Genomic DNA, 27,851 nt, shown 5'->3' with positions numbered 1-27,851 from the left:
TAAGTCAGCAGCCTCACTTCTCCTCCAGAGTCATCTGAGTCCGGTGGTCAGATATGATCAGAACAGCCGCAGACAGCCCTAGATGTGAGGCGATGGGACTGAATGACTTGCCCCAGTTCACACAGTCAGTAAGCGCCAAATGTCTGAGTTCAGATTTGAACTCCTCACGTCCTCCTGGCTCTATGACTGTACCACCTAGTTGTTCATAATTTCTGCCATAAGTATGGCCTGAAGGAAAGGGAATGAGCTCAAGACAGCTGGCTCCGTGGGCAGCTAAGCTGTGCCTGGGGCGCTCACTAGATCAGAAGGTACCAAATCTTCTGTTGGTATTCCGCATGCAAGAGAGTCTTGTCAATGATGGATAACATTTGCTGCATCTATAGGACAGTGGCCAAGTCAATTAATCCCTGTTTACCTCAGTTTCCTCATCTATAAAATGGGCATAATAATAACACCCACCTCTCAAGGTTGTTGGAAGGATCAAATACATTCATTGTGAGGAATTTAATGTAGTTTCTGACAAAGAGTAAGTGCGATATAGATGTTATATTATTAGTTTTATCTGGTCCAGCCATACCTGAAAGGAATGAATTCTCCTTGCAACATATGCCATCAAAAATTCTATATTCCAGCCTCTCCTGGAAGACCTCTAAGGAGAAGAACCCACCAACTCTCAAGAAAGTCCCTTCCATGAAAGGAGTGATTGGTAAACAGTATTCCCAAACCATGCAACTAAGACAATAATGCCTCACCAAACTGGAAATACTCAAAACCAAAGAAGATATTAATAAAATTGAAAGCAGAAATTAAATTAATAAATAAAACAAGGAGCTAATTTTATTAAAAAAACCACCACAACAAAAAATAGATAAATCATTGGTGAATTTGATTTAAAAAAAAAGAAAGAAGAAAACCAAGTTACCACAGAGTCAAAAATAAAAATGAGGAATTCACCACAAATGAAGAGGAAATTAAAGCAATTATAAGGAAATGCTTTGCTCAATTATATACCAATAAATCTGACAATCTAAGTGAAATGGATAACTATTTACAAAAATTTGCCCAGATTAACAGAAGAGGCAATAACTTAATAATACTTAACCCCAAAGAAGTGAAAAAGCCATCAATGAGCTCCCAAAGCCAGAAGAATTCATAAGTGAATTCTTTTTTTTTTTTGCAAGGCAAATGGGGTTTAAGTGGCTTGCCCAAGGCCACACAGCTAGGTAATTATTAAGTGTCTGAGGCCAAATTTGAACTCAGGTCCTCCTGACTCACCACCTAGCTGCCCCCACAAGTGAATTCTAATAACTTTTAAAGAACAACAAATCCCAATACCATATAAATTATTTGAAAAAATAAGCAAAGAAGTCCTACCAGATTCCTTTATGACACAAATATAGTACTGATGCCTAAACCAGGAAGAGTGAAAACAGAGAAAGAAACTATAAGACCAATTTCCCTAATGAATATTGATGGAAAAATCTTAAATAAAATATTAGTAATATATCACAATATATCCTGCATTATGACCAGAAATGGAGAACAGGTTTGATCAGGTGCTATTAGGAAAACTAACATAACTGACCATATCAATAATAAAACCAATAGTTGGATTATGTCCTTTGTTATCAAAGAAGACCAAAATGTCATCACTACGTTTGAGACAAATGACTGTGTGTCCGACTGTGGCTGATCAGACCAATACAAGCCCAGAATGCTCTACCACAGGTTGGGTACAAATAGTCCACGTGAACACCTGGGGTGGGTACTCTAAACTCACTGATGTCACATTTCCTTTGAAATTTCCATTCCCCTTCCTCACAGAGTGCAACCCCCTCACTGATGAGGGCATGCCATGCTGGGTGGTCCTGTGCCAAGGTCTTCCAAGCTGTACAATCATTTATTTCTAAACTTCTTCAATGGGACCTTCAGGGTATCTCGGAATCACTTCTTCTGATCCCCTTGTGAGCAATTGCCCTCTGTGAGTTCTCCATAAAATATTTTGGGCAAGTGTACATCTGGCATCCTAACAATGCGTCCAGCCCATTATAGTTGCACTCTCTATAGTAATGTTGGAATACCCAGGAGGTTTTAGCTTGAGAAAAGACCTTAGTGTCTTGTATCTTCTCCTGCCTGGTGATCTTCAGAATCTTCCTAAGATAATTTTAAATGGAAGCAATTCAGTTTTCTGACATGGCACTGGTAGACTGTCCAGGTTTCACAGGCATAGAGCCATGGGGTCAGCATAACAGCTCTGTAGACCTTCAGTTTGGTAGCCAGTCTAATACTTCTCTCCCATACTTTCTTTCAGAGCCTCACAAATACCGAGCTAATATTTATTGCAGCTCTTTTTGTGATGGCAAAGAATTGGAAATTGGGAGGATGCCCATCACTTGGAGAATGACTGAGTTGTGGTATATGTTTATAATGGAACACTATTATGCTATAAGAAAGGCTGAGTAGGCAGATTTCAGAAAACCTGGGAAGAATTACATGAAATGATATAAAATGAAATAAGAAGAACCAGGAAGATGGTGTACATAGTAATGTTGTGTGATGGTTGAATGACAGCTATTTTTAACAATACAATGATCCAAGACCATTTCAAATGACTTACAATGAAAAATGCTTTCCAGCTCCAGGAAGGAAATGATAAAGTTGGAATGCAGATTAAAACACAACTTTTTCATTTTCTTTACGTCTCTTTTTTTTGGCAACATGGTTAATATGGGAATGTATTTTGTATGATATAACATGTATAACTGATATGACATGTATAACTAATATCACATCTCTTGCCTTTTCAATGGGAGGGGGAGGGGTGAAAGGGAGGGAGAAAATTTAGAACTCAAAATTTTTAAAAAGAATGTTGATAACAAAAAATTGAAGAACCCAGTTCTCTCCCTTTTTTTTTCTCCTGTCCCCACCATTTTGAAGGAAATATATCCAGAAATAAGGGGCAGGATACTAGTAAATATAATATTACCTTTCCCCTACTTCTCTTTCACCATTAAAACTAGAACAGTCACCTTTGACTATTTAGTTAAGCACCAAAGATGTTGCATCTACAAATAATTGATCCCATTGCATAATGGGGCAGGGTGCAAAAGTCATGTTCTTTTCTAGGTCCAAGAAAAGTACGAAATCAGCAAAGAAGGGGATAACATTTATTTTTAATCAAATTAAAATTAAATTTAACAATTAAATTAAAATGCAATAAAAACAATATCCCCTGCCGTGTTGCCTTTTGTTCATTTTGCAGTCATCATTAACTGAAGCTACTGGAAAGGGTAGCAGTATGGAGCAGTAGGGGAGTCCTACTTTCAACACCTTCTAGGCTAAGGCAAATCACTTAATCTCTCAGCCTCAGCTTCCTCATCTGCAAAATAAGGGGAATGACCTCTAAAATCTCTCCCAGATCCCAATCTATTATCCAGAGGCTTCAATGAGGCAAAGTATGAAAAACACAATAGGAAAGCAAGGATTCTCCTAGACCTTGCATAGGGGAACAATTCTGACCCAGTTAGTCCATCTACCACCTTCCCCTCTTTTTTTCAGTACATTATTAACTTTCAAACACCTCCAAGGAAGGTAGCCTGGGTGAATTAAATCGGTTTCTTTTCTGCTCAACTCAATGCACTTTTCACTTCCTTCAAAGGTCTTGTAAAAGCTGGAAGGCCAATTACCCCATTATGAAATAAAAGTAGGCAAAAGTTCAAGGTAAGTTAGCTCTTCAGAGAAAGTCATGTCTAATCAGCTCTTATTTAGTTTAGAACTCTCTTTCACTAAAGCCCCAAAGTCCTTGGGTTAAGTTACTTAGGAAAAGAACAATTCTCATTTTCCTGGCAAGTGTCCACTGCAGCTTCAGTTGCAGAGGGGGCTCAAGGGGGCCCCCTTTGACTATTATTCCCTTTAGACCCAGTAGGAGCTTACTTTCACACACACACCCCATAAGATAAGACTGGCTTCCAGGTTAGAAGAAGACTGGAGATAGTGTTTCAAAGTCATTCCCTCTACCTCTCCAGACCTCAGTTTCCCCATCTGCAAAATGATGGCATTAGATTAGACTACCTCTAAGAAATGTCTCAGCTGTAAATCTATGTCCAATGACAATGACTTAGAAAAGGAAATTGGATTATAGTGAAAAGGGTGAAGGTTTGCAAGTGGAAAACCAAAGTTTGAGTCCTGGCTAGGGGCTATATGGGACAAGGCATTTCAATTCTCTGAAGCTGGATTTCCTTATCTGTAAAATTGAGGGAATTGTGTGAGAAAGACTTTGGGAGGGTGAAGCTAGAGCAGGAAGGGCACTCAGAGGCTCTGGAGATTGCTTGGAGCAAACAGAGGGCCACACTCTGTGGCTTTGCAGTTGGGGGATCCTCAAAGAGAGGGAGCTGCTTTGGCCCACATGACTCTGGCAATGAGTACTGAGATGGATGGAAAGCAGAGGTCTCTAACCCTTCAAGCTTAAGTTAGATTAGCCATCCCTCAGGCCCTTCCAGCTAGAGCTGGTCTTTGCACTGGCTGTGCCCCATTCTTCCTCTTAGCTTCCTTCCCGACTTGGCTAAAATTCCATCTTCTGCAGGAGGCTGTTCCTGATGCTCCCCAAATCTAGTGCCTTCCTTTTCACATCACCTCCATCTACCTTTCTTGGATATATCCGATGATGACGCTTGGCCTGTGTCCTAGGAGAAGGTCATGGTGTCAGGGAGGTGAGGCCATGGCCAACAAGTGAATTGGATTTAAGTAAGGTGGGGGGGGGGGTTGTGCTCTGTCAAAGTATGTTCAAGTTCTTTTGGAAGTGGACTTCCACATTAGCCATGCACCTCCCCGAGAGCGGGGACCGTTTGTGCCTTTGGAACCCTAGAGCCTGGCATTATTCAACATTTAACAGGTTGTGGGCTGAATAAATGAGTTGGTTGATAATATCGAAATCATTTTGCTGAGAATCTCTGTCCTTTCCAACTGAAAGGACTTTGGACACGACATCTGAAATCCCACCGTGGCAAAGGAAGGGGGCTGGACTCGGTGGTGCCCTTGGCCATTCGACGGCCCTGGGCAGGAGGGGGCTGGACTCGGTGGTGGCCTTGGCCATTCGACGGCCCTGGGCAGGAGGGGGCTGGACTCGGTGGTGCCCTTGGCCATTCGACGGCCCTGGGCAGGAGGAGCCCCTTGCTTTGGCCGATCTGTGGGAGCGGCAGAAGTGGCAGGTCCTTGATCAGAACAATACATCTACATCAGTCAGGAGAGCAGGGAGCTCATCCTTTAGGGGTTTGTCTTTGTTTCTAGGATGAGAACCTGGCAGAAAATAGCATCTACGCAATGCCAAAGGGAACGGGCCAGAGTAGGTAAAAGTGGCAAAGGCTGCCCAGCTTGGGGGCGACGTTCTCCAACAACGCGCCGCCCCAGTTTTCACCAATCGGTTTGGGGGGGGCAAGGTTTTGACTGGTTTTTCTCCCTGCCTCGCCCCTCCCTCAGACAGAGGAAGTTAAGAATGAAGGAGCGGGGCCTCCAGTGCCCCGCGGCTGGCCTCGGAGCCAGTGAGACTTGAGTTCGAATCCCTCCCCGCTCCGAACCCTTTCCGGAAAGCTGAAGAGCGCCCAGCGGAGCGCCTCGGCCACCCCGCCCCCCAGCAGCCGCCTCCTACGAGCTCCCCGGCTTCGGGTCTCGCAGGTCCGGCACCACGAAGTTTCGGGGGACGCCGCGGGGTGGGGGGGCCGAGCCCTCTCGGGGCGGGGGGCCGAGGCGGGCCCCCCTTACCTACGTGATGGTGTTGAGCGGCGGGTTCCGGAGGCCGATCACCGCCACGGAGCTGTCCACAGCCCGGTACTCAGCCATGGCGCCCCGAGCTCTGGAGGGGGAGCGCAGGCCGCGAGGCCCGGCCCGGGGAGGCCCGCCCCCCACCCTGGGGCCGCCCTCCTGGCCCCGCCCGCTGCCTTCCTGCCCCACCCCGAGATCCCTGCCCTCCCCCACCCTCCTAGACCCTCCAAGACGCCCACCGCACCCCTCCTCTCCCCGCCCCCCCCCCCACCGAGCCCCACCGCACCCCTCCTCTCCCCGCCCCCCCCGAGCCCCACCGCACCCCTCCTCTCCCCGCCCCCCGGACCCCCACCGCACCCCTCCTCTCCCCGGCCCCAGGACCCCCACCGCACCCCTCCTCTCCCCGCCCCCCGGACCCCCACCGCACCCCTCCTCTCCCCGCCCCCAGGACCCCCTCTCCCCGCCCCCCCGGACCGCACCCCTCCTCTCCCCGCCCCCAGGACCCCCACCGCACCCCTCCTCTCTCCGCCCCCAGGACCCCCACCGCACCCCTCCTCTCTCCGCCCCCGCCCTCCCGCTCCCCAGCTCCGCGGGCTCCAGCCCCTCCATCTGAGACCCCCCCCAGGCTCTGCCCTAGCACTGCTCCTCAGAGGACCCCGGGGACCCGAGGGGTGCAGGGGGGGCAGCGCCCCCGGAATTCTGAGGCGGAGGTTCCGAGTCCGTCCCATTCCGGAAGCGCCCCGGGACCTTGGAGACCCCTCCCCAGCGGGCCCTGCCCCGGTGCGGGGCGGGGATGGGTCCCGCGGCGCTGAGCCTCCTCCTTCTCAGCTTAACCAGCAGGTGGGGCAAAGCGGGCGCAGTGACGTGCCCAGGGTCTCCAGGCCCGGCGCTCGCTCCCCGCGCCCCCTGGCGGCCGCTTTGTAAAGGGACAGGCGCTGAAGGGGCGGGGCCGGCCGCGGGGTCAGGGGCGGGGCCCGGCGCGCGTTGGCGCCTGCGCAGTGCGTGCGGCGCCCCGGCGGAGGGCGCTTGAGGACAGCCTGGGGGCGGGGCCGGAAGTGACGCGTCGGACGTGACGCGCGCGGCGGCGGCCGAGGCGGCCGGGGGCGGGGCTCGCTGGGTCCGGCGCCCGGCCCGGGAGGGGACGGCTGGCACAGGTAACGGCGCGGGGGGCGCGGGGGGCGCGGGGGGCGCGGGGGGCGCGCGGGGGGGCGCGGGGACCCGGGGCCCGGCCTCGGCGGCGCCGCTCGCTCGGGCACTCATTAGGCGCCTGCTGTTTACCCCGGGGGGCTCGGGGGTCGCGGCGTCTCCCCCAGCTGCCCGCGCGGGGGGTGCAGGGCGGCGGGAGGGGGCTGCGGGGTCGCCCCCCGGGGAGGCGGGACCTGAACCCGGGGCCCCGGGCTGCTCTCCTGGAGGAGCCTCGACCTTGGGGAACTGAGGCCCGGGGGGGCCAGGAGCCTCACCGAGGGGGCGCCCCCTCCCGACCCCCCTCACCCCTTCCTGGGGGGCAGCAGGAGGCCTGAGCGTGGGGGGCGCCGCCCCCTCCTCAGGCTCCCCCCGGGGATACCCAGTGGTCGGGCCCCAGCTCAAACCAGAGCCCCCCCTTTCCTCACCCGGGATGCTCAGGAAGCAAGTCTTAGACTAACATTAGACCAATAATTTGCTTCCAACACCGATTATACTTTTCCTGGGGAAACTTTGTGGGGGCATCAGAAGGGCCCCGGACCGCCGGATCCTGGCCTTGTGCCCGCTGGACAAAGCCGGCGGCCCCCACCCCAAGATCAGCCCCACCTGACTGGAGCTGCTTGAGTTGCAGTGAAGGAAGTAGCCTATCATTCCTTAGGCACAGAAGTCACCAGAACTCCCGCTTCAGCTTGGGCCCTGGCACCGTCTGCCACGCAGGCAGCCCCCGAAATGGGAAGGCCAGAGATGAGTTTCCGTTCCTCAAGGGCCCTTGGAAAGTGTTTTTCTGCCAGCCCTAAATATAAATCCGTGTCTGGTTTTAGTCTACCCTTTATATCCTGAAAAATTGCAAAAATAGTTTTGAATGAAGCTGTTTTAGTTGCTCACAGAAAGCATTGGACGCATTGAACCGAGGAATGGGAGCGTCATCCCAGTAGGTCATCTCTGGTGAAGCGTTCTGCCCCGTGTCTCATTTGTGCTTCGAAGAGAATTCAGAATCTTGTGGGCAAAGGGAAACTAGTTTTTGTTTTAGTTTTTGCAAGGCGATGGGGTTAAGCGGCCTGCCCAAGATCATACAGCTAAGTAATGATTAAGTGTCTGAGGCTGGATTTGAACTCTGGTCCTCCTGACTCCCGGGCTGGTGCTGTTATCCACTGCACCACCTAGCTGCCCCAGAAATTTGTATTTTTAATATGAAAGAAACTGACAAACATTATTGTTTTTTTTAATATTTAGAACATTAAATGTTAAAAATAAAAAATAGGCAAAATGTGAATCCCAAACTCCAGACATTGAAATAAAAAACCTGCACACCCCTAATTCTCATAGCCCCGTTTGGCAGTTTGTAGAAATTTGAAGGATGTCCCACAACTCATCTTGCTTTAAGATGTAGGGAAACTCACTCAGCTTTGTATAGTTCCCTGAAGTTTTTCTCAGCTTCCTGAACCTGGATGGAGTTCCAGCTTTCTTGACTACTTTTACCAGTGGTGTTCAGCTAGGCCAGCAGTGGAGAAACTGCAGACAGACAAGGTAAACTGAGACTGCAGGTAGATAAGACACAGGATTTGAGTTCAAATTCAGTGATTACTGGGGTTGATTGAAGCAAGAGCTGAAAGTTTTGTTCATTTGTGCCAGTTCTTCCCATAATGCTTTCCTGCTTCTGCTTTTCATAGTGCGGGGAAATGTTTGACTTTTCCAGAGAAAGTAAGACTAGAAATCCAAAATGAGAGTGAAAGAGCCAACACATTTTGTAATCTTTTTGCCTTTCATATCTACTGAGACCCCTACCTCCCACCCACCCCCCAGAATGGAAGCTCCCCAAGGGCAGGGGCTGTTTGGTGTTGTCACCATGTTTCCTGGTACACCATCTGTGCATGATTGTTGAGCTGCCACCAACACCTGCTGAATGTTATACCACAGCCCTCATGGCAGTCTGATGGGATAGAAAGCCACCATGTCCATAAAGCTCATTCACAACAATCAGAGGGATCCCTGGGAGGCTATTGATGCTGTTGAGTTTTTTGGTTTTGCAGAGCTGGGGACTGGAGCAGGGATTTAATTTGAAGAATCTTATGAAATGCCTGAGGCCAAAGAAAACATGAACCTTTCTGTGATACCTCTCCAACCCCAGCTCTTTCAGAAAGGTAGGTGGTGGCTCCAGTGAAGGGCGGATGAGACCCAGAGCAGCCCCAAGTGAGCCTGGTCATTGAAAAAGCTGAGTTGCATGTTTTCAGGCTCCCTTTAACTTCCCTCTTCCCTCATTTCCCCTCACATTCAACAGGAGGTATGGCTCGAGAGGGCCTGTGGTCAAATTCTGGCTCAACCTCAAACTCATTAGGCTCTTGGGCAAGTCACTGATGGTTTCTGAGCCTCAGTGTCCTCATTTGTCAAATGGTGAGGACTGAAAAGATCTCTTAGATATCTTCTAGCTCTAAGCTTAATCTAGGTATTTTAAAGGTCCATGTGTGTGCATCTGGATGTGTGTTTGTGTATGTGTATGTCTGTGTGTTCTAAAGAAATGATCCTAGGCAAAAAAAGAAAACAATCCTCAGCTCCTTCAACAAACATTAGTTAAGTGCACACTGAGCATAGGCACTGGGGGAACAAAAATCTATGTTTATCGTCTCCAGGAAAGACGTGAAGCCAGTACATGTAATTTGAAGCAAAATGTTCAAAGTACAGAGGAGGCAGGCATCCAGAGAAAGTTGTATCTGAAACTTTCCTTAGGAGGGAGATGATGCTTCTAGCTTAAGATGACAGGGGAAGGGAGGAAAGTCAAGGAAAACTTCATAGAAGAGCTGACACCAGAGCCATAGCTCAAAGAAAAGGGTTTTAGCAGGTGGAGATGGACAGATGTCTTATCACAAGCCGAAGGTGTTGAGTAAATAGAGGCACAAGCATAGAGGAGGGTAAGATAAGAATGGGATATGATGTGCTCTTCAACTGGAATTTGGTCCATGAATGGGAAGCAGTGTGAGAAAAGTTTGGAAAGATATACACTGGAGCCAGATTGTGGCTATTTGGTCACAATCTGTAAGGTATTTGGCAGGCACATGGTGCTTGATGGGATAAGGGTCATGAGAATGGCAGTGAATGAAAGATGTATTGGTTAGGGAAGGGTTAGAGGCAGGAAGAAATTTATAATGCATAGTCCAGAAACTCTGAACTTTGAAGGGTTGCAGTGGCAATGAAAGAGTGGATCAAATGGGATGTCCGTTGGGAAGTCAGGGAAACAACAGGGCTCACCATCTTAGAAGATGTGGAGAAAAGGTCAAAGGGCCTAGTGAAGGCTGTGTGGGAGGTTCTGATCTTGGGTGATGGGGAGCATGGTGCTCTCAGCAGCTGCAGAGACATTGGAGAGCTTAAGAGGTTTGGGGCTTTGGGAAGAGAAGGGGGAAGTTGATTTGGGACACTCTTTGGATGAGTCTAAATGGAGGTATCTATCCAGCAGGCAGTTGTGAGAAAATTGGGAACAAGAGCTGCACACTTAAGTCATCCCATTAGAGATGGTGAGAGCCATCATGACAATGAGGGAGAAAGTGTAGACAGAGAAGAGGAGAACCAAGGACAGAGCTGGGGTTTGGGGCAGGAGGTCAAGAAGGGACTCACAAAGGAGATAGAGAACAGTGTGGCAAGACAGAGGAGGAGAGTCAAGGGAGAGCATGCCTTGGGAACCAAGGGAGAAGAGAGTATCCAAAAGGAGAGAGGAATCTGTTGGGGTCGGATGTTCCAAAAAGAGCCAGGCCTTTGGATGTGGTTATAAAAAGGTCATTGGTGGTCTTGGAGAAAGCAGGTTTTTTTTTTTTTAGATTTTTGCAAGGCAAATGGGGTTAAGTGGCTTGCCCAAGGCCACACAGCTAGGTAATTATTAAGTGTCTGAGGTCAGATTTGAACTCGGGTCCTCCTGACTCCAGGGCTGGTGCTCTATCCACTGCGCCACCTAGCTGCCCCTGGAGAAAGCAATTTCAAAGAGATTGTGGGAAAGAGTCTACATGGCAAAGGGTCAAAGATTGAGTGTTTCCAGAAAAGTTGTTGAGCATCATCTCTTCTTTTTGGAAGTTAAAGAGGTAAGGAGCTAGAAAGAAGGCAGATGGGTCGTGGAAAGAGCTTTGTTAGTGTGGGGAGAAGAGTGAGCTTGTAGACAGAGCAGTGCGCTGCTGAACAAAGCTGGATCATCTAGAAGACTGGAGGGGGCAATGTCAAGGGCATTCACAGAGGGATTGGCCTTGATGAGGAAGGAGGCCATCTTGTCTTGAGGCAGGAGAGGGGGCCCAAGAAATATTTGGTGAATGGGAACATTCAGTTCCTACTGAGTGCAAATGATTGCTAATACAAAGAAGGCCAGTGTTGAGCCCATGTCTCTGTAGACTTTGTGGCTTAATAAAAGATAAGGTAGAATATACAAATGTCATTTCAAAAACTGACAAATGGATCAGTGGGGACAAAGAGAGGCTTAGAGAAGCAGAAGAGGAGGGAGGAGTTAATTCCTCTTAGCCTTCTCTCCTGTAGAGAGCCTTCTAGAGGCAGGGTCATGCAAAGGGGAAAGGGAAGCAGAGTGGTCCAGAACAACCTCTGTAGAGAAAATGGAGAATGAGTAAGAAGTGAATAACCATTGAGGACTCAGCTGAGGGGAGGGAGCAAAAACTGAGGCAATTTAGTCAGAAAACCTAGCTGTGTTTGCCCTAGGGTGAGAGTGGAAAAGGTAGGTGGGAGAATTAGTTAGAGGTGAGTTAATGAGCCAGGTAGAGCAGTCCAGGTGGGTGGGAGTCAGCAAGGCCAGCATATTGTTGAAATGACCAAATATTCCATCCAGTATGGATAGAGGATAAGATGGAGTGAGGCAGATGAAGAATAGAGAAGTGCTGGGTCACTTTGAAGGTAGGCAGAGGAGTAAGAGATGGGTAGGACAGGAGCTTTTGGTCAGACACAATTTAAGTCTTCAGGATCTTAGAAGCAGAGCTGTTTTGAATGATTATGGGTCTAAGATGTGGCTATAGGGCAGAGCAGATGGAGACTAAAGGACTCACCCAGTGCCTTTGCACATAGGAAACACTTTGCCTTTATTGACTTGAATTACATTCAGGGAACTATAAAGAACATCTGAAGGTCCAGCAGTAGTTATTCTAATGTTGAAGGAGTGATGAGTAAACCAACTTTGAGCCAGGTCCAGAAGAAGGTGAGAGTGAGAGGGAGCACAGCCCACTGAGGTGGGGGATGGTGTCAGGGATGTGATGTCTCAAGGGGTACCAGTGGAAGGAGGGAGCACCCAATTCTGGGGTGGGGAAGATGGAGGAATGGAGTAGGCCAAGGGACTGCAAGAGCCTGGCTAGGAACTTGTAGTGTTGGGAATGGGATTTATGTTCCTATTTTGGGATTTATGTTCTTCCAGGTGGCCCGAATACTATTTTCATGTCAATTGACTTTTGAAGTCATTTCCTTGTAAATGTTCTTTTTCTTTTGTCTCTGAGAGAAAGCTCAGATGTTTCAGACCAAGTTTTCTGTGTGATCCTCAGAGATGTATTGCACCAGACAGTTTCCAAGGGGCTTTGGTGCTTTGATTCCTTTGTTCCTCAGAAAAGTCCCGTGGGGTAGGCACTAAGAAGATCATCATCCCCACTGGATAGGCCTGTTACAGTGGGTTGTCTGGTGAGGATCAGTGGGAACTTAGAATTCTGTCACTTGAAACCACTAGCAGACCTTGGGCTGTGTATGGAGCCTGAAGACTCAGTTCAGATTCAGACTCAGACTCACTATCTGAGTGACCCTGAAAAAATCACTTAACCTCTATTTGCCTCAGTTTCCTCATATGCTCAAGGGGGATAATGATAGCCTTCTCCTCCCAGGGTTGTAGTACAGTGTGGGTATAGAGTAGATGCTTAATAAATGCTGCTTCTTGCAGTCTGACTGCATCCTGATGTATCCATTTCCTCTACAGTACTTCCAGCTGGTGGTCTTGGCTTAAACATGTGTCCAGGTGAATGCCATTATAATTAATCATTTTTGCATCAGTTCTGGGGTGGAGGTGGGGGGGGTAGAAGAGAAAATGGCTGGACTTGAGGATCAGGAGAGATCTCATTATGACCCTCCCAGCCATGTGACCCTGGGCAAGACTTTGCCCCAATGAGCTTCAGGTTCCTTGCCTGCAAAGTGTGGATAATAGTCCTTCCACTTCCTCCTGCAGAGGGTCTGATGGAATAAGCAAGTCCTTTAAGCATTCAAAGGACCACCCTGCTGCTTGTGAACTCTGCAAATCCATCCCAGACCCTCAACAGAGAGAGTTGGATGGTTTAGTCTCTGAACATCATCTTTGGGAGATAACGAGTGTAAATTATCACCCCTGTTTTACCGATGTGAAAGACTTACAGAGGTGTGGCGACTTGTCTAGAGCTACAAAGCTAGGAAGCGTGTGACTCTTTGGACTGGTACTCTCTCCTCGGACAGTATGCTCCAGTCCAGGTTATCTCACTCCAAACTTTGCTCCCTTCTGTTTCTCCCCAGTGTTTCTCTCAGATGAACATATGCAATTTTTGCATTTAATCTTGATAGATTTGACTATTTGAATTACAGCCTATTGAGATTTGGGGATTCTTATTTGGTCATCCAGTATGTAGGTGTTTCCTCTAGGCTTCTTGGTGACTAGATAAACATCTTGTCCATGTTTTTATCCAATTCTTTGGTAAAAGTAGAAATCAGAATGTGGCCAAGCAAAAAGTCTTGTGGCACACTACGCAAGATGACTTTATTATAGGAAGGTTCTGTGCTAGACACTGAAAATATAGAGATAGATTTGACATGAGCCCTAGGCTAAAGAGGAAGGACAAAACTCAAATAGAGAAAATGGAATAGTAAAAACCAAACAAAGATCCAGGCAAAGTGACATGAGAATGAAAATCTTGTTAAAAGAAGCTTGTGGTGAAAGAAGGACCCCCACCTTTGAGGGATAAAGGACTATTGAGGATCAGAAGAAAGAGGTAAGAGGGAGTAGGGTCCCAGAAGACATGGGAAGAAAGCACTTCAAGAGTAAGGGAGGTATAGGAGATGCAGACAGAGGAAAGACCCTCATATTGGCCCATACAAAGGGTGGAACAGAGATGGAAAACAGACTGTCAGAGGTTACAGAGTAAGGGGGTGGGGGGATGAGGACATAGAACACCACCCACATAGACTATTTTCCCTAGGAATTTAGTAGTGAAGGGGAAAAGTAATAGGAAGGCAGTGTAATAGAGTTGGAAGAAAGCTGGATAAAGAGTCAAGGTTCAAATCCCAACTCCACCATCCTGTGACCTTGGGTAAGTCATTTAGCAGATTTCTCATTTGTCAAATGGTTAGATTAGAAGATCTCAATGTACTATCCCTGCTCTACATCTATGATCCTTTGATTATGGTTGGAGTGGTCAGCCAGGTCAAGGCATGGGATTTTAGAGAAAAGGAGATCAAACAACAGTCACTTATTATATGCTGGATTCTCAATATCCCACACAGAAAACCAAATAAGACCTGCCCAAAGAGCTTGCATTCTTTTTTTTTAAGAAAGATTTTATTTATTTTGAGTTTTACAATTTTCCCCCCATTCTTGCTTTCCTCCCCCCACCCCCCACAGAAGACAGTCTGTTAGTTTTTACATTTTTTTTGTTTGTTTCTTTGGGGTTTTTTAAGATTTTTCAAGGCAATGGGGTTAAGTGGCTTGCCCAAGGCCACACGGCTAGGTAATTATTAAGTGTCAGAGGTCGGATTTGAACTCAGGTCCTCCTGACTCCAAGGCCAGTGCTCTATCCACTGCGCCACCTAGCTGCCCCCCTTTACATTGTTTCATTGTTTCCATGGTATACATTGAAATCATATCCTTAAGGAAGAAAAATAAAGTATGATATAGCAAAATTATGTAATAAGATAATGGGGTTTTTTTTTTCTAATTTGAAGGTAATAGTTTTTGGTCTTTGTTCAAACTCTACAATTCTTTCTCTGGATACAGATGGTATTCTCCATTGCTGATACCCCAAAATTGTCTCTGATTGTTGCATTGATGGAATAAGTAAGTCCATCAAGGTTGATCATCACCCCCATATTGTTGTTAGGGTGTACAATGTTATTCTGATTCTGCTCATCTCACTTAGCATCAGTTCATGCAGATCCTTCCAGGCTTCCCTGAACTCCCATCCCTCCTGGTTTCTAATAGAACAATAGTGTTCCATGACATACATATACCACAGTTTGCTAAGCCATTCTCCAATTGAAGGACATTTACTTGATTTCCAGTTCTTTGTCACCACAAACAGGGCTGCTATGAATATTTTTGTACAAGAGATGTTTTTACCCTTTTTTCATCATCTCTTCAGGATATAGTCCCAGTAGTGGTATTGCTGGATCAAAGGGTATGCACATTTTTGTTGCCCTTTGGGCATAATTCCAAACTGCTCTCCAAAAAGATTGAATGAGTTCACAAGAGCTTACATTCTTTCAAGAGAAACATCAAGTACATATAAAAACAAGTATACACAGAATAAATATATAAGACAATAGAGTTGGGGGAATGATGAAAAGCTTCATGAAGATCCGGAGTTTTCATTGTGGACCCCTTTAGCAGTTTGGTGAAGCCTATGGAGGCTGACTGGGTTGTTCAGTGAATAGAGTATCCTGCTTAGAGGCAGGAGTCTGTACTCATCTTCCTGAGTTGAATTCTGGCTTGGACACTTACTAGCTATGTGACCCTAGACAACTCACTTCATCTTGTTTGCCTCAGTTTCCTCATCTGTAAAATGAGCTGGAGAAGGAAATGACAAACTACTCCAGTATCTTTGCCAAGAAAACCCTAAATAGGGTCACACAAAGTTGGATATGACAAAGGAACTGAACAGTGAAGCTTATGGTAACCTCAGAATGTGTTTTTTAAATAAGATTATAAAGGAAACCAATTATATTGCAATAGTTATAAAAATATTCTTTAAAACTGCTTCATGTTATTGTAACTCTTTTGTAGTGACAAAGAATTAGAAGCAAGGAAGTGAGGGGAATGGTGTTCATCAATTGGGGAATAGCTAAATAAGTGATGACATCTGTATGTGGTAGACTGTGCTATAAGATAAACGAGATAATTTCAGGAAAAATGGAGATTTGTCTAAACTGATGCAGAATGGAGTGATTACAACTAGAACAGTTTATACAATAACAGCACTGTGGCAAAGACAACTTTTGAAACACCTAGGGACTTAGGAACTCTCATCAACACAATGATCAACCATAATTCAAGAAGACTCAAGGTGAAGCATGTTCCTCACTCCTGATAGAGGGAGGAAACTCAGGAAAAGTTGGGCCTTTTTTTTTAACATTCCCTGTTTGCTTAATAATACATTTTTCTTGCTTTCTTGATTGAGGAAGGGAGATAAAGAATGTGGATCTGAAAACAAAATTTAATTCAAAAAAGTCAAGTAGGCCATAGCGTTCAGTTTAAGAACCTTTGATGCAAAAGGTAGTTGGGCAAGGGGAAAAGGACAAGATGGACAAAGAAATTGGTGATATGCCACAGAGGTGATGAAGGTCCTAGAGGAATGAGATTGAAGTTACTGGTGGATCCTTACACTTTTCCTCCAAGATTGGAAGGACTAAAGGAGAGAAGATTTCTGGTCAAGCTGCCTAAGCAGTGAGAAAACCAGGCAGTTCAGCTCCTCCTGAAGCCTTTTCAAATGACCCTGAGACACCACTCAGATCCTTCCTCATGGAACAAACTGAGAGGGCACAAGAACCTCAAAGGCCAGTAGATCACTGATGATACTGAGACCCAAGAAGCTGAAGGTGAACTGATTTGCCTAATATCGCCTCAGTCAGAGATAGTAGTTGATCCCATGACATCAAGGATAATGGGGAAGAAAAGAAACAAGAAATAAAACAGCCAGTGGAATCACCTGGAGACAGGAGCTTTGTGGTCTGGTAGCCCTGGAGTCTCAGAGCCAGCTCTAACCAGAATTTGGTCAGTCAACCATGAGCAAGCCACTTAACTCCTCTTTGCCTTCAGTTCCTCCTCTGTAAAATGGGAACATATTGGAGAAGGAAATGGTAGGCCACTCCAGTGTATTTGCCAAGAGAACCTCATGAACTTTTCCACAAAGAGTTGGACATGACTGACCAAATAACAGCAATAATGCTTCAGTATCTCCATCTTTCCCCTCCTGTCCTCATGCCTGATTGGGTTGGAGGATGGTGAGTTCATGAACCCTTTCTAAGCCCACCCACTCACAACTCCACCAGTCTAAGCACATGAGATCTAGAGCCATGACCTATCTGCAGAGAGGCCCATGCAGTAAGGTTTGGGGAGTCTGGCTTCCTGACCCTTCCTTTGGATCAATTATTTGGGAACTGCTTACTGCTCAAAGCCCAGGTAATTCCTGATTGGCCTTTCCCCACCTCAAACACATCAGCTTCCAGAATCATCCACAGCCAGGGTTGTTCTCCCTAGTAATGAATCCCACTCCCTCAGCAATAAGCAAAAGGTGTGTCTTAGTATGCAACTGAACCCTTCCAGGGTTAGGTGAAGTCGGACACCTCAGTGGCCTTTGGAATCAGGACATGTCAGCCCAGGCCTTCCCCTGACCTAGGAAACTCTTCCCCCTTCTTAGCTGCTAGGGGTTTCCTGCCTTTTCCATCTCCCTAAGCAACCAGACCTCAAGGAACACACAACCACCCTATCCCAACCCAAGCTGGACCACAAAACTTTTTACCTGGTGGAACTCTTGGTACACCTCACTGTTATCTTTGGAAAAAAGAAGGGGTAAGAGATCAAAAATATACAAGGGGAACTCAATTTTAAGATGTGGTACATAGTAGGAGTTTAATAATGCCTGTTGGCTTATCTTATTGGAAAAGACTAGATTAAATTAAAATTAAGATGATAAAGATTTGTCATGTAACTACAAGTTTAAAAAAGACTGTGGTATCATTAATTTTATCTGATAAAGTAGAATTAAAATTACAAAAAAAAACCTGAAGGAAATAAGATAATTGCATGAAAGTGAGTGTGTAGGGCTAGGTGGCGCAGTGGACAGAGCACTGGCCCTGGAATCAGGAGGACCTGAGTTCAGATGCTGCCTCAGACACTTAAAAATTGCCCAGCTGTGTGACCTTGGACAAGTCACTCGACCCATTGCCTTAAGTAAAAATTAGAAAAGAAAAAGAGTGTGTGTAGAGAGACATACATACATACATATGTATGTATGTATGTATGTATATGACAGTTCTCAATTTTAATTTGCCAAGCAGTTCAGCAGTTTAAATTAAAAGACATTAACAGTGATTTCAGAGGAAATAAGTCAAAACATAATAGTAAAAAGGTCCTCAGCACTCCATTATAGATTTAATTTTTTTTTTTTTTGCAAGGCAGTGGCTTGCCCAGGGCCACACAGCTAGGTAATTATTAAGTGTCTGAGGCTGGATTTGAACTCAGGTCCTCCTGACTCCAGGGCTGGTGCTTTATCCACTGCGCCACCTAGCCGCCCCAAGCACTCTATTATAAAAATGGGATAAATAATAAGATTGACAGTAAAGAAACAGAGTTTTGAATGGCTTGTTTTTAATAAGTAGAAATTGAGAACCATGAGAAGAACAAAATGAGAAGAGTTGGCAGCGTGCTTTCTTTTCAAGTACATGTGGAACACGTACAATATGAGTCATTCACTTGGTCATATAGAGAAGTTACATATTCAAAAAATCATAGATTTTTAAAAGATAGAAATTATATATAGAAATTTAAATAGAATTAAATCCTATAAGCAGAAATTATAAAGTGTGAAAATTGAAAATTATTAATGTTTGGTTAAAATAGAAATCAGGAAGATAGCAGAATATTTAAAGAACAATAATAAATAGTACAAGTCATATGCATCCAGAGCAGTTCTTGGAACTACAATTAATGTTACTAGGGATTTATACATTTATGAGAAAGAATAGTCAAGAAAATAAAAAAATACTAGCATTAAGCTTGGACTTCAAGCATTTGAGAAGAGGAAAAAGTAGTTTTCCAAAGGGGTTGATTGTATGGATATGAGCAGGACTACATAGAGAATGAAAGAACAATTGATAAATGAAAACCACGAGCTGTTTTTGTTTTGCAAAGAGTTATAAGAGAAGGAACACTGGTTGGCAAAATTACACATAATAAAGACGTCATGGCACAAAAGAAGTAAAGAATATCCAGAAAGCTTGATTCTAAAAGAAAATAGATGGCCATGTATCAAAATATAAATTGCCTGAACTGATATGATAGAAATTTAATAATCTAATAGATCAGCCCTGGAGAAAGAAAGATAACCAATCTTCACAGAAGTAGCAGAAAACCATCTGGGCCAGATGGATCCACAGCAGAATTAGTTCAGACTTTCCAAGAATAAATAATCCTTGTTACATAAATTATTCACATATAAAGAATATTATCTAGTAATAGTTTAAAATTCTTTAATTCAGTAAATTGAAGACATTATTAGGGAAAGAAATGGGGTTTCTCTAGATGGAAAAAAATACAATAATATAACTAAAAAGTAAAATTGGGGAAAATAGGATGAGAAAAAAATTTGATATCTAAAATAGCTGTTTAAAAGTCAGATTTTTAGTCTATAATAAATGTTCAACGAATATAAAGAGTTTTCAGAAAGGAAAATACATGGTTAAGTATCACTTGAAAAAAATTATCCTTACAAATAGATTCTAATGTAAACAACTGGGTGGGGAGGGCAGTGTAACACTTAACAGTCACTTAATGACTATTAAGTGTCTGTTATGTTCCAGGCATTGTACTAACTGCACATCACACTAGGAAAAAGAAATAAAGCAATGAAAGTTAATGCTGATGGAGATCTGAAGGAAGAGCTACTGATGATGAGAAGATGTGGTTATAGGGTCATCTAATCTAGGGCTGGAGAATGTGAATGATTTCACTTAAAATGCCTAATGCTGATCCACAAGTATTGAGGACAAAAAAAAAGTTTTCTTCAACAACTAAAGAAATGAAGCAGTAATAAGGGCTGGATCTTGGGGAAATCTAAAGAAGCTGAGAGAGAAAGAGTAAGTAAAGGCAGTTGCCAGGTTAACACATCTGGGCTGATCCTCTGAGTGGAAGCTGGGGAAATTTAGCAAAGTTAGGAAAGTTGCAGCTAGCAGGGTAAAAGGTCAGGGTTTATATAGGGGAGCAGGGCATGGTGAACATGTTGGGATAGAGGTAGGGGAAGAGTTAAGGGAAGGAGTTGGACTAATTCCTATTTCAGTGGATTTACATCCCACTACCCCTTTTTGATGGTATGGCTTTTGTCAATGCCAAGTATCTATCTGAATATCAAAATATGTTAGATGGGAGCTCCAGTCTCTCCTCAAGATAGATTTCTGTGTGTAGGTTCCAGGTGGCCCAACTATCAATGGGATGGAAATCAGATACACCCATGTTATGCAAGGCCACCACAGAAGGAAATAACATTTTTCTCTGTCCAGTAGTTCTACTGTATCACCACTCACTCTTTGCTGGTAGACTTACTAATGTGGATCTTTGTGGAAAATATTTTTGCAGTCCATAGTTAAAATGACAAAAATAACTTTCATCTCATTCAGCTTAATGAAACCTACAGATAAAATAAGTTCACAGATTTAAAGGTGAAAGGAACCTTGGAGATTATCTTGTCCATTTTCCTCATTTTGTAGATGAAGAACTGAGACTAAATGAGGTTTTGTGACTTGGCTGTGGCTACACAAGGTCATACTTTTTGACCCACAAAATTCCAGTATGGGGATTATACCCTGAAATTGTTATCAAACCAGAGTCATCTGTGTAATGATTTACACTTATGTTCACTGCAAAACTGGAAACAGTAAAAGTATCCAACAGTGAGGAAAAAAAGATAAAATGCGGCACATTAAAGTAATGGAAAACTAATACAATTAAGATGGATTAGTCTCATGAATACAAAGAAATCTGGAAAGTCCTTTCTGAGAGCAACCTAGAGAAGGGAGAACATGCCAACTCCAGCCATGTAAGGAAAAGTGAATTAGAATGAAAAGGACAAAGAATTTTCATGAGGATTTAGAGGAGAGAGTGAAAGTTGTTTCCATATCTGCATTGATATTAGTTGTTAAGCAAGTATAGTCAGTTGTTATGGTGTTCAATATGAATATTTTTAATAAAATACTTAATGAAAAAACAGTAATTGAGTTAGTTGAAGGGGTAGTAGAATTGGAAGTACTAAAGATTGTGGTTAGGAAGGAAATTTAATCTCTGATCTATACTATTTTGGTTATGGATCTTCAGCCAGTGATGGTTGACTAACTATACTGTTTATCTAGCTAATTTTTTCCTACCTTATCCACAAAAATATGAGAAGCTTTATCAGATGCTTTGCTACAACCCAGTTATACTGTGTCTATGGCAAACTTCAGCAGTTTCTAATTAGAAATATTTTTAGCAGGAGCTGCTAGGTGGCGCAGTGGATAGAGCAGCGGCCCTGGAGTCAGGAGTACCTGAGTTCAAATCTGGCCTCAGACACTTAATAATTAATTACCTAGCTGTGTGGCCTTGGGCAAGCCACTTAACCCCATTGCCTAGCAAAAACTGAATATATATATATATATATATATATTGTTAGCAAAATGTAGAGTCAACTATCTTATCTGTTGAAATCTGGACACTCCTGTGGGGGGGGGGGGGGCCTGGAGGGATAATCCTGTCTCTGTTTGAATTATATGCCTTTTTCTTTAGATTAGCTTATGTATGTGATGACCACATTCTTCACTATTGAGGGTGGTTCAGTTGGGGTGGGGTGGAGTTAAGTTAGGATATATGACTCTTAGGGTCTTTTGTCCCTTTGCCTCATTCTTCATCTTTAAGGCTGAGTGGGGTCCATTTCTCAAGAATCGAATAAAACTTTTTCCTCTCTTCATAAAAAAAAATTCCTTCAGAAAGTTGAAATAAGTTTTGTGTGGCTTATTCTCATGGGTCTGTTGTAGCTCCCTGAGATCACCCCTTCTCTTTCTTCATGCTCACAAACCATCATATAGGCACTTTGTCCACTGAGGACACAGCATAATCACTATGCCTTACTTGGATTATTTATCTTCATGAGTTGGTGTGGTCAAAAGAATTCATCATCTCAATAAGAATCAGAATTCACATTCTTGAAGTTAACCAATAATCAAAAGTTGCCCTGACTTCTCTAGAACAGAACGTTTATCTTTGGCACATGATACAAGGAGCCATGATTTCTAGTATCCTGCTTGGGGGACTGTTGAAGCCAATGGGGATGCTATGCATTCCAGAGAAGTGGAAGAGTCTGGAGCAGGGGTCCTTAACTATGGTCTGGGAATGGGTGGGTATTTTAATATTTTACCAACTATTTCAATATAATTGAACCCCTTTGTAATCTTTTGTATATTATTGTTTTGTTTTGTTTTTTTAGATTTTGGCAAGGCAAATGGGGTTAAGTGGCTTGCCCAAGGCCACCAGCTAGGTCATTATTAAGTGTCTGAGACTGGATTTGAACCCAGGTACTCCTGACTCCAGGGCCGGTGCTGTATCCACTGCGCCACCTAGCCACCCCTCTTGTATGTTATTAATGTATTTTAAAACATAGTTTTGAGCAGATGTCTGGCTTCACCAAATTGTCCAAAGTTCCTCCTGGTCTAGAGCTTTTCATTGTCCATGATTGCGTTTCCTTCAGCCCATAGCAGGACTCATCAAGGACCAAGGCACTCAACACCACGTGTACTTCCTGTGATAAAACAGTCCTTGGGTTTAGCTGGAATTTTACTGTGATTCCTGAGGTGTGCCAAGGTCCAGTCTCCATAGTCCTGTTCTGGATCTTGTCAGTGTGGTGGTCTGCCCAGACTTTGTCCACCGGCGTGTTAGGATAAGCATGGCTCTCTGCTGGGTCTGTGCCACCAAGCACTTTACAATTATTATCTCATTGGTGTAGGAGCAGTTATTTGTTGTTGTCTTATCAATGTAGCTTTTATCCTTGGATTTTTTTTCCTTGGGATATTCATGGGATATCAATAACTAAGAAAAGATTTGACAATTAGTATTTTTAAAAATCAAAGTTCTGTTAAAATGGGTAAAGTGGAGAAAGGAGGCCTTTCAGATCACAAATGATTTGGAGAAAAAATCCTTAAAAAAAAATTACTCCCCCCCCCAAAAAAAACACTTGTCTCTAGGATGATTCAATTTTTATTAAAATCTGTGTTTAAGAGAACTCAGAGATCATTAGAATGTCTTTGAATTAATCCTATTCGAGCAGAAAGCTCCTTATATCCATCTAAGGTAAGAAGATTGGTTAGGGATCTGCCACTGCAGTGATCTTTAATATCATTAGGAGAATCAGATTTAGAGTGGAAGGGACTTCATCAGTCAGGAACCATTTAATAAGCACCTGCTCTGGACCAGGCCCAATAGAGCAGCCAAGTAAGAAATGGGATGTTGAAAAGACAGCTGAGCTGTCTCCTTAAAGGGGCTTTGAAGTTCATGACTCTGCCCTCCAGTCATAGGGATGGAGGGTATTGATGAGGCAGAGTCCCAAGGCTGCTGGTATCTTATCAGGTACAATGCCCTCTTTTTTTTTACAAGAGAAACACAGTCAGAAATCAAGTTGGGAAACTAGGTGTCATTGCAGTGGGCCCTAGAGTCGGGAGGAGCTGAGTTCAAGTGTGACCTGATACTAGCTTTGTGACCCTGGGCAAGTCCCTTAACTCTGTTTTAAAAAAGAAAGAAAAGACTACAAAAGGGATGGTCAGTGTCTTCCCCTCTATCAGCACTATGGCATGCTGCCTCTAGCTAAAGAGAGTACAATCTGCTGCTCTCACAAAGGTCATTTAATTTGAGGAAACCATCAATAAAGCTTCTTAATTGGATATCCTTCAATAACACATTTAAGCCTTTGGTAGACAAATATATTAGTTATTGATACTTACTGTCTACCTCCGTGATTATTGTGAACACTCAAAACTATTTGAACATATGTCAGACTCCTTTAGAACCCAGAGGGTTCACCATTTGGTCAGTATCCTAAAGAAATCATAAAAAGGGGGGGAAAGGCCACATGTACAAAAATATTTATAGCAGCTTTTTTTTTTGTAGTGGTAAAGAATTGGAAAATGAGGAGATGCCCATCAGTTGGGAAATGGCTGTAAAAGACTCGTGATGAAACATGCCATCCACATCCCAAGGGAAAAAACTATGCAGTCCATATACCAAGCAAAGCGTACTATTCTCACTTTATTTTCTTTCTCGTGATTTTTTCCCCTTTATTTCTGATTCTTCTTTCACAACATGACTGATCTAGAAATATATTAAACATGATTGTATCTGTACAACCCATATCAGATTACTTGCTGACATAAGGTAGGGAGGCAGAAAATGCAGAACTTGAAAGCTTCTCAGAGGATGAATGTAATTGGAAAAAATAAAATAAAATAACATTTTAAAAAAGCACAGAGGGTTCAAGGGCATTTTGGCAGATTCTTTCTTTGATTTAAAACTTGTACCCAACAGCCTTGGGGAAATGGTGATCAACTCCTTATGGATCAAAATATTAAAGCAAGACAGTTTTGTTAAAAGATATTTACCTTGGGCAAGTCACTTAGCTTTTGCTTTCCTCAGTTTCCCTTTCTGTAAAATGGAGAATTTCACCTACCAATTAGGGTTGTTGTCAAGATCACATAGGATCCTATTTATAAAAGTACTGTGTCAATGTAAGATTAGCATGTTATGACTAGAGAAGAGAACAGCAATACTTTAACATTTTCTTTTTTTTTAGTTGTTTTTTTTTTTTTGCAAGGCAATGGGGTTAAGTGGCTTGCCCAAGGCCACACAGCTAGGTAATTATTAAATGTCTGAGATCAGATTTGAACTCAGGTCCTCGTGACTCCAGAGCCAGTGCTCTATCCACTGCGCCACCTAGCCGCCCCTACTTTAACATTTTCAAAGAGCTATAATAATTAATAGCTGATGTTTACATAGTAATTTGAAGTTTTCAAAGTGCTTTCCAATACCTTCTCACATAATGCTCCTAATGGTTCTTTAGATTTTATTATCTTCATTTTATCACAGAGGAAGCATCCAAGGGAGGTTCAGAGACTCCCCTGTGGCTTCATTGTAAGCACACAGACTCCAAGAACTAGAAAATCATGAGCAAATGAGCATTTCCATCAGTGAACATGCAACCTGCAGTTTGATTTCAACTAGATGTAGGTGCCTCCCTAGGGATTGCCCCAAACAAGCCAGGCTCCCTAGGCCTTGAGCTGGCCATCGCCACCCGCAGTTCTCAGGACTCCCAGTAGGGGTCAGCCAGGTTGCTCTCCTCAGGGCTTCTTGTTTAGAAATTCAGGACCAGCCAGACACTGGCCTCCCAAAAGCTCTCCTAGGGATGTCCCTGCCCTGAGCTCCAGGTGCAGGAGTGATTGTAAATGCTGGTACCTTCTTGTGACAGGTGACCCCAAATCTAGTTAATAGTTAATAGTTAATAGCTAGTTAATAGTCCCATCTAAGTCAGAGGGTGCCAGGGAAGTCAGATAAACCAAAGAGTGAAAGTGAGGAGGCAAAACATTGTAGACTTAGGAAGAATCATTAATACATGCTCATGGGCATGGTGTGTAGCGGTAAGAGGACAGAGAGCTGGAGAGGGAGGGCGTGGAGAGGAAATTGGAGGGGCCATGTTATTTTTTTGTTGCTGTTCATTCAGTGGTCCCATTTGGGATTTTCTTGGCAGAGATACAGGAGTAGTTTTCCTTTTCTTTTCAGCTCATTTTACAGATGAGGGATTTGAAATTCTTTAAATGTCATTTAGAGTAGTTTGATCAAAGAAATAGGTACTGTTATTCTTACTTTACAGATGAGCTAAAGAGGCTTAGAGAAGTTAATACAGGGTAGCACAGCAAATAAATGTCTGAGGTTACATTTTTTTATAGTTTCGTAACAATTTTCAACATTTGTTCCAAATTCTCTTTCCTTTCCCACTGCCCTCATTCAGAAGGTAAGTCATGTGATACAGGTTAAACGTGTAGTTATTGTATAAAAGAAAACGTAGACTGAAAAAAGCTCAAGAAAAATAAAGTAAAAAAAATAAACTTTGATCTGTATTCAGACTCCAAAAGTTCTTCCTCTGGGGATAGATAGTATTTTTCATCCTAAGGCCTTCAGAGTTGTCTTGGATCCTTGTATTGCTGAAACTAGCAAATTCATTCACAGCTGATCATCTTAGAATATTTGCTGTTAGTGTGTACAACATTCTTCTGGTTCCACTCATTTCACTTTGCATCCATTCATGCTAGTCTTTCCAGGCTTTTCTGAGGTCATCCTGATTGTCATTTCTTATAACATAATCGTATTCCATGATAATGATATACCGCAACTTGTTCAGCCACTCCTCAACTAATGGGCATCCCCTCAATGTCCAATTCTTTTCCACCAGAAGAGAACCGCTATAAATATTTTTATAGATCCTTTTCTTTCTTTTTTTTTTTTTTTTTTTTTTTTTTTTTTGTAAATCTCTTTTGGAATACAGACCTAGTAGTGGTATTGCTGGTCACTGAGTTATCATTTGATCTCAGGTTTTCTTGACTTCCCCTTGCATGTTTGTTTTTATCCCCGCCTCATTTCATTGCTCTTTCCCACTCTCTGATGTACTTTTGGCCTTTTTCTTTTTATTGGGTCACTCACTCCTCAGACCACTGTGTCCATCCCTCAGCCCTGTAACTGGGTCAAGGTCACTACCCCCAGGTCTTTTTCCAGATCATTTTTCCTCCTTTAGCTACCATTGCAATCTTCTGGAACTTTGACTTCTCTCTCCTCATCCTTCATTTTAACCATGTGCATTCTCCCCAGATTCTGTCATTGATCTTCTTTTCTTTCTTGTCTATGGTTTCTTCCTCAGTCATTTTAGTCTATGTATTTCAAAAGATTCTGAGCAGGGCTCTGCAGTTTTCCAAAGGGTCCATCACATGAAAATGGTTAGGCTCTCCAGTTCTAACCTCTCCCTTTCCCAAACAACCTGAACTACCACTTAACACCAAATTTCTCTTTCTAATTCTTCCTTTATTCTCTGCTGAAAAGCTGGCTGTAGCTACCTATAGTTGAACCTGGAGGTATCCCACTTGTGGCCCCCAGGCCACAAAACTCCCAAGGGATGAATCAGTTTAAATGTAATTAGGAAATGTTTAACAAAAGAAAGAAAAACAAGGTACCTCAGAGAAAGTTTCATTTGTGGTTTTCTGAGTCTATATGGCCTGCAGGGATGCTTTTTATTTGAGATTGATGCCTCTGGCTTAAATGATACCATTTTTGTAGAGAAGCCCAGCCTTAAGTTTCCCCCACCACCACCTTCTTAGATCCTAGCCTTGCTGGATCCTTCTGTTGCTGAGACTCTCTCCCCCTGACCCCTTTTCTGTGAGATGGCTCTTTGCACTTCTGGAAACCTGGCTTTTCCTTTATTGCCAAACCAAAGCACTAGCACTTTCTTCAGAGGCTTCGCCCTTGCAGTTATTCACATTCTAAATTGTGGGTGTTTGTGCCCATCTGAGGCCCAGGACTAGAGGTCTTTGACTTGAGCAAGGGAAAGAGGGAAAGACTCAAACATGAGCCCTTCCCTGGGGATCAGTTTCCTCATCTGTAAAATGAGGGGGTTGGACCAGAAGGTTTCTAAAGTCTCTTCCAGCTCTAATGAATCAAAGGAATCTAAAAGAGAAACCCATATTTTAAAAATGAGGAAAAAATGGATATAGCTTTGCTAATGAATGAAAGCAAAAGTTCATAAAAAATATGTTAGCAGTGATATCAATTTCTATTATTTGATGGATACCAAGAAATTAATAATTTTATTTTGTGCTATAAGTACAGTGGTACTAGAGCTAGGAAATAGCAGGACCTTGTTCATCTGCTTAAAAAAAAATCAAAAACTTCC

The 27,851-nt window shown here is 43.6% G+C and overlaps 2 protein-coding genes across 12 annotated transcripts in view; one reads left to right on the top strand and one right to left on the bottom strand.

Moving 5' to 3' along the window:
* EHHADH (enoyl-CoA hydratase and 3-hydroxyacyl CoA dehydrogenase) overlaps positions 1 to 5,871 on the bottom strand; it is a 36,535-nt gene extending 30,664 nt beyond the window's left edge. Inside the window, exon 1 of the mRNA XM_074189581.1 lies at positions 5,762 to 5,871. Coding sequence (XP_074045682.1) covers positions 5,762 to 5,835 — 74 coding nt within the window. The 5' untranslated portion in view covers positions 5,836 to 5,871. The remainder of the gene's footprint in view (positions 1 to 5,761) is intronic.
* A 954-nt stretch (positions 5,872 to 6,825) lies between these two features.
* MAP3K13 (mitogen-activated protein kinase kinase kinase 13) overlaps positions 6,826 to 27,851 on the top strand; it is a 179,451-nt gene continuing 158,425 nt past the window's right edge. For 6 of the 11 annotated variants that reach the window (XM_074189569.1, XM_074189568.1, XM_074189565.1 and 3 more), the window contains exons 1-2: positions 6,826 to 6,911; positions 8,970 to 9,080. The gene's annotated coding sequence lies outside the window, so the exon portion shown is untranslated. Of the gene's footprint in view, positions 6,912 to 7,185; positions 8,467 to 8,969; positions 9,081 to 12,871; positions 12,911 to 27,851 lie in introns of those variants that run through there. The other 5 variants (XM_074189567.1, XM_074189566.1, XM_074189574.1 and 2 more) reach the window with 5 other exon arrangements.

Source organism: Macrotis lagotis, chromosome 5, assembly GCF_037893015.1.
Source record: "Macrotis lagotis isolate mMagLag1 chromosome 5, bilby.v1.9.chrom.fasta, whole genome shotgun sequence".
NCBI classification, from domain to species: Eukaryota; Metazoa; Chordata; class Mammalia; order Peramelemorphia; family Peramelidae; genus Macrotis; species Macrotis lagotis.
Note: the sequence above shows the minus strand (reverse complement) of the source record. Positions and strands in the feature narration are given on the sequence as shown.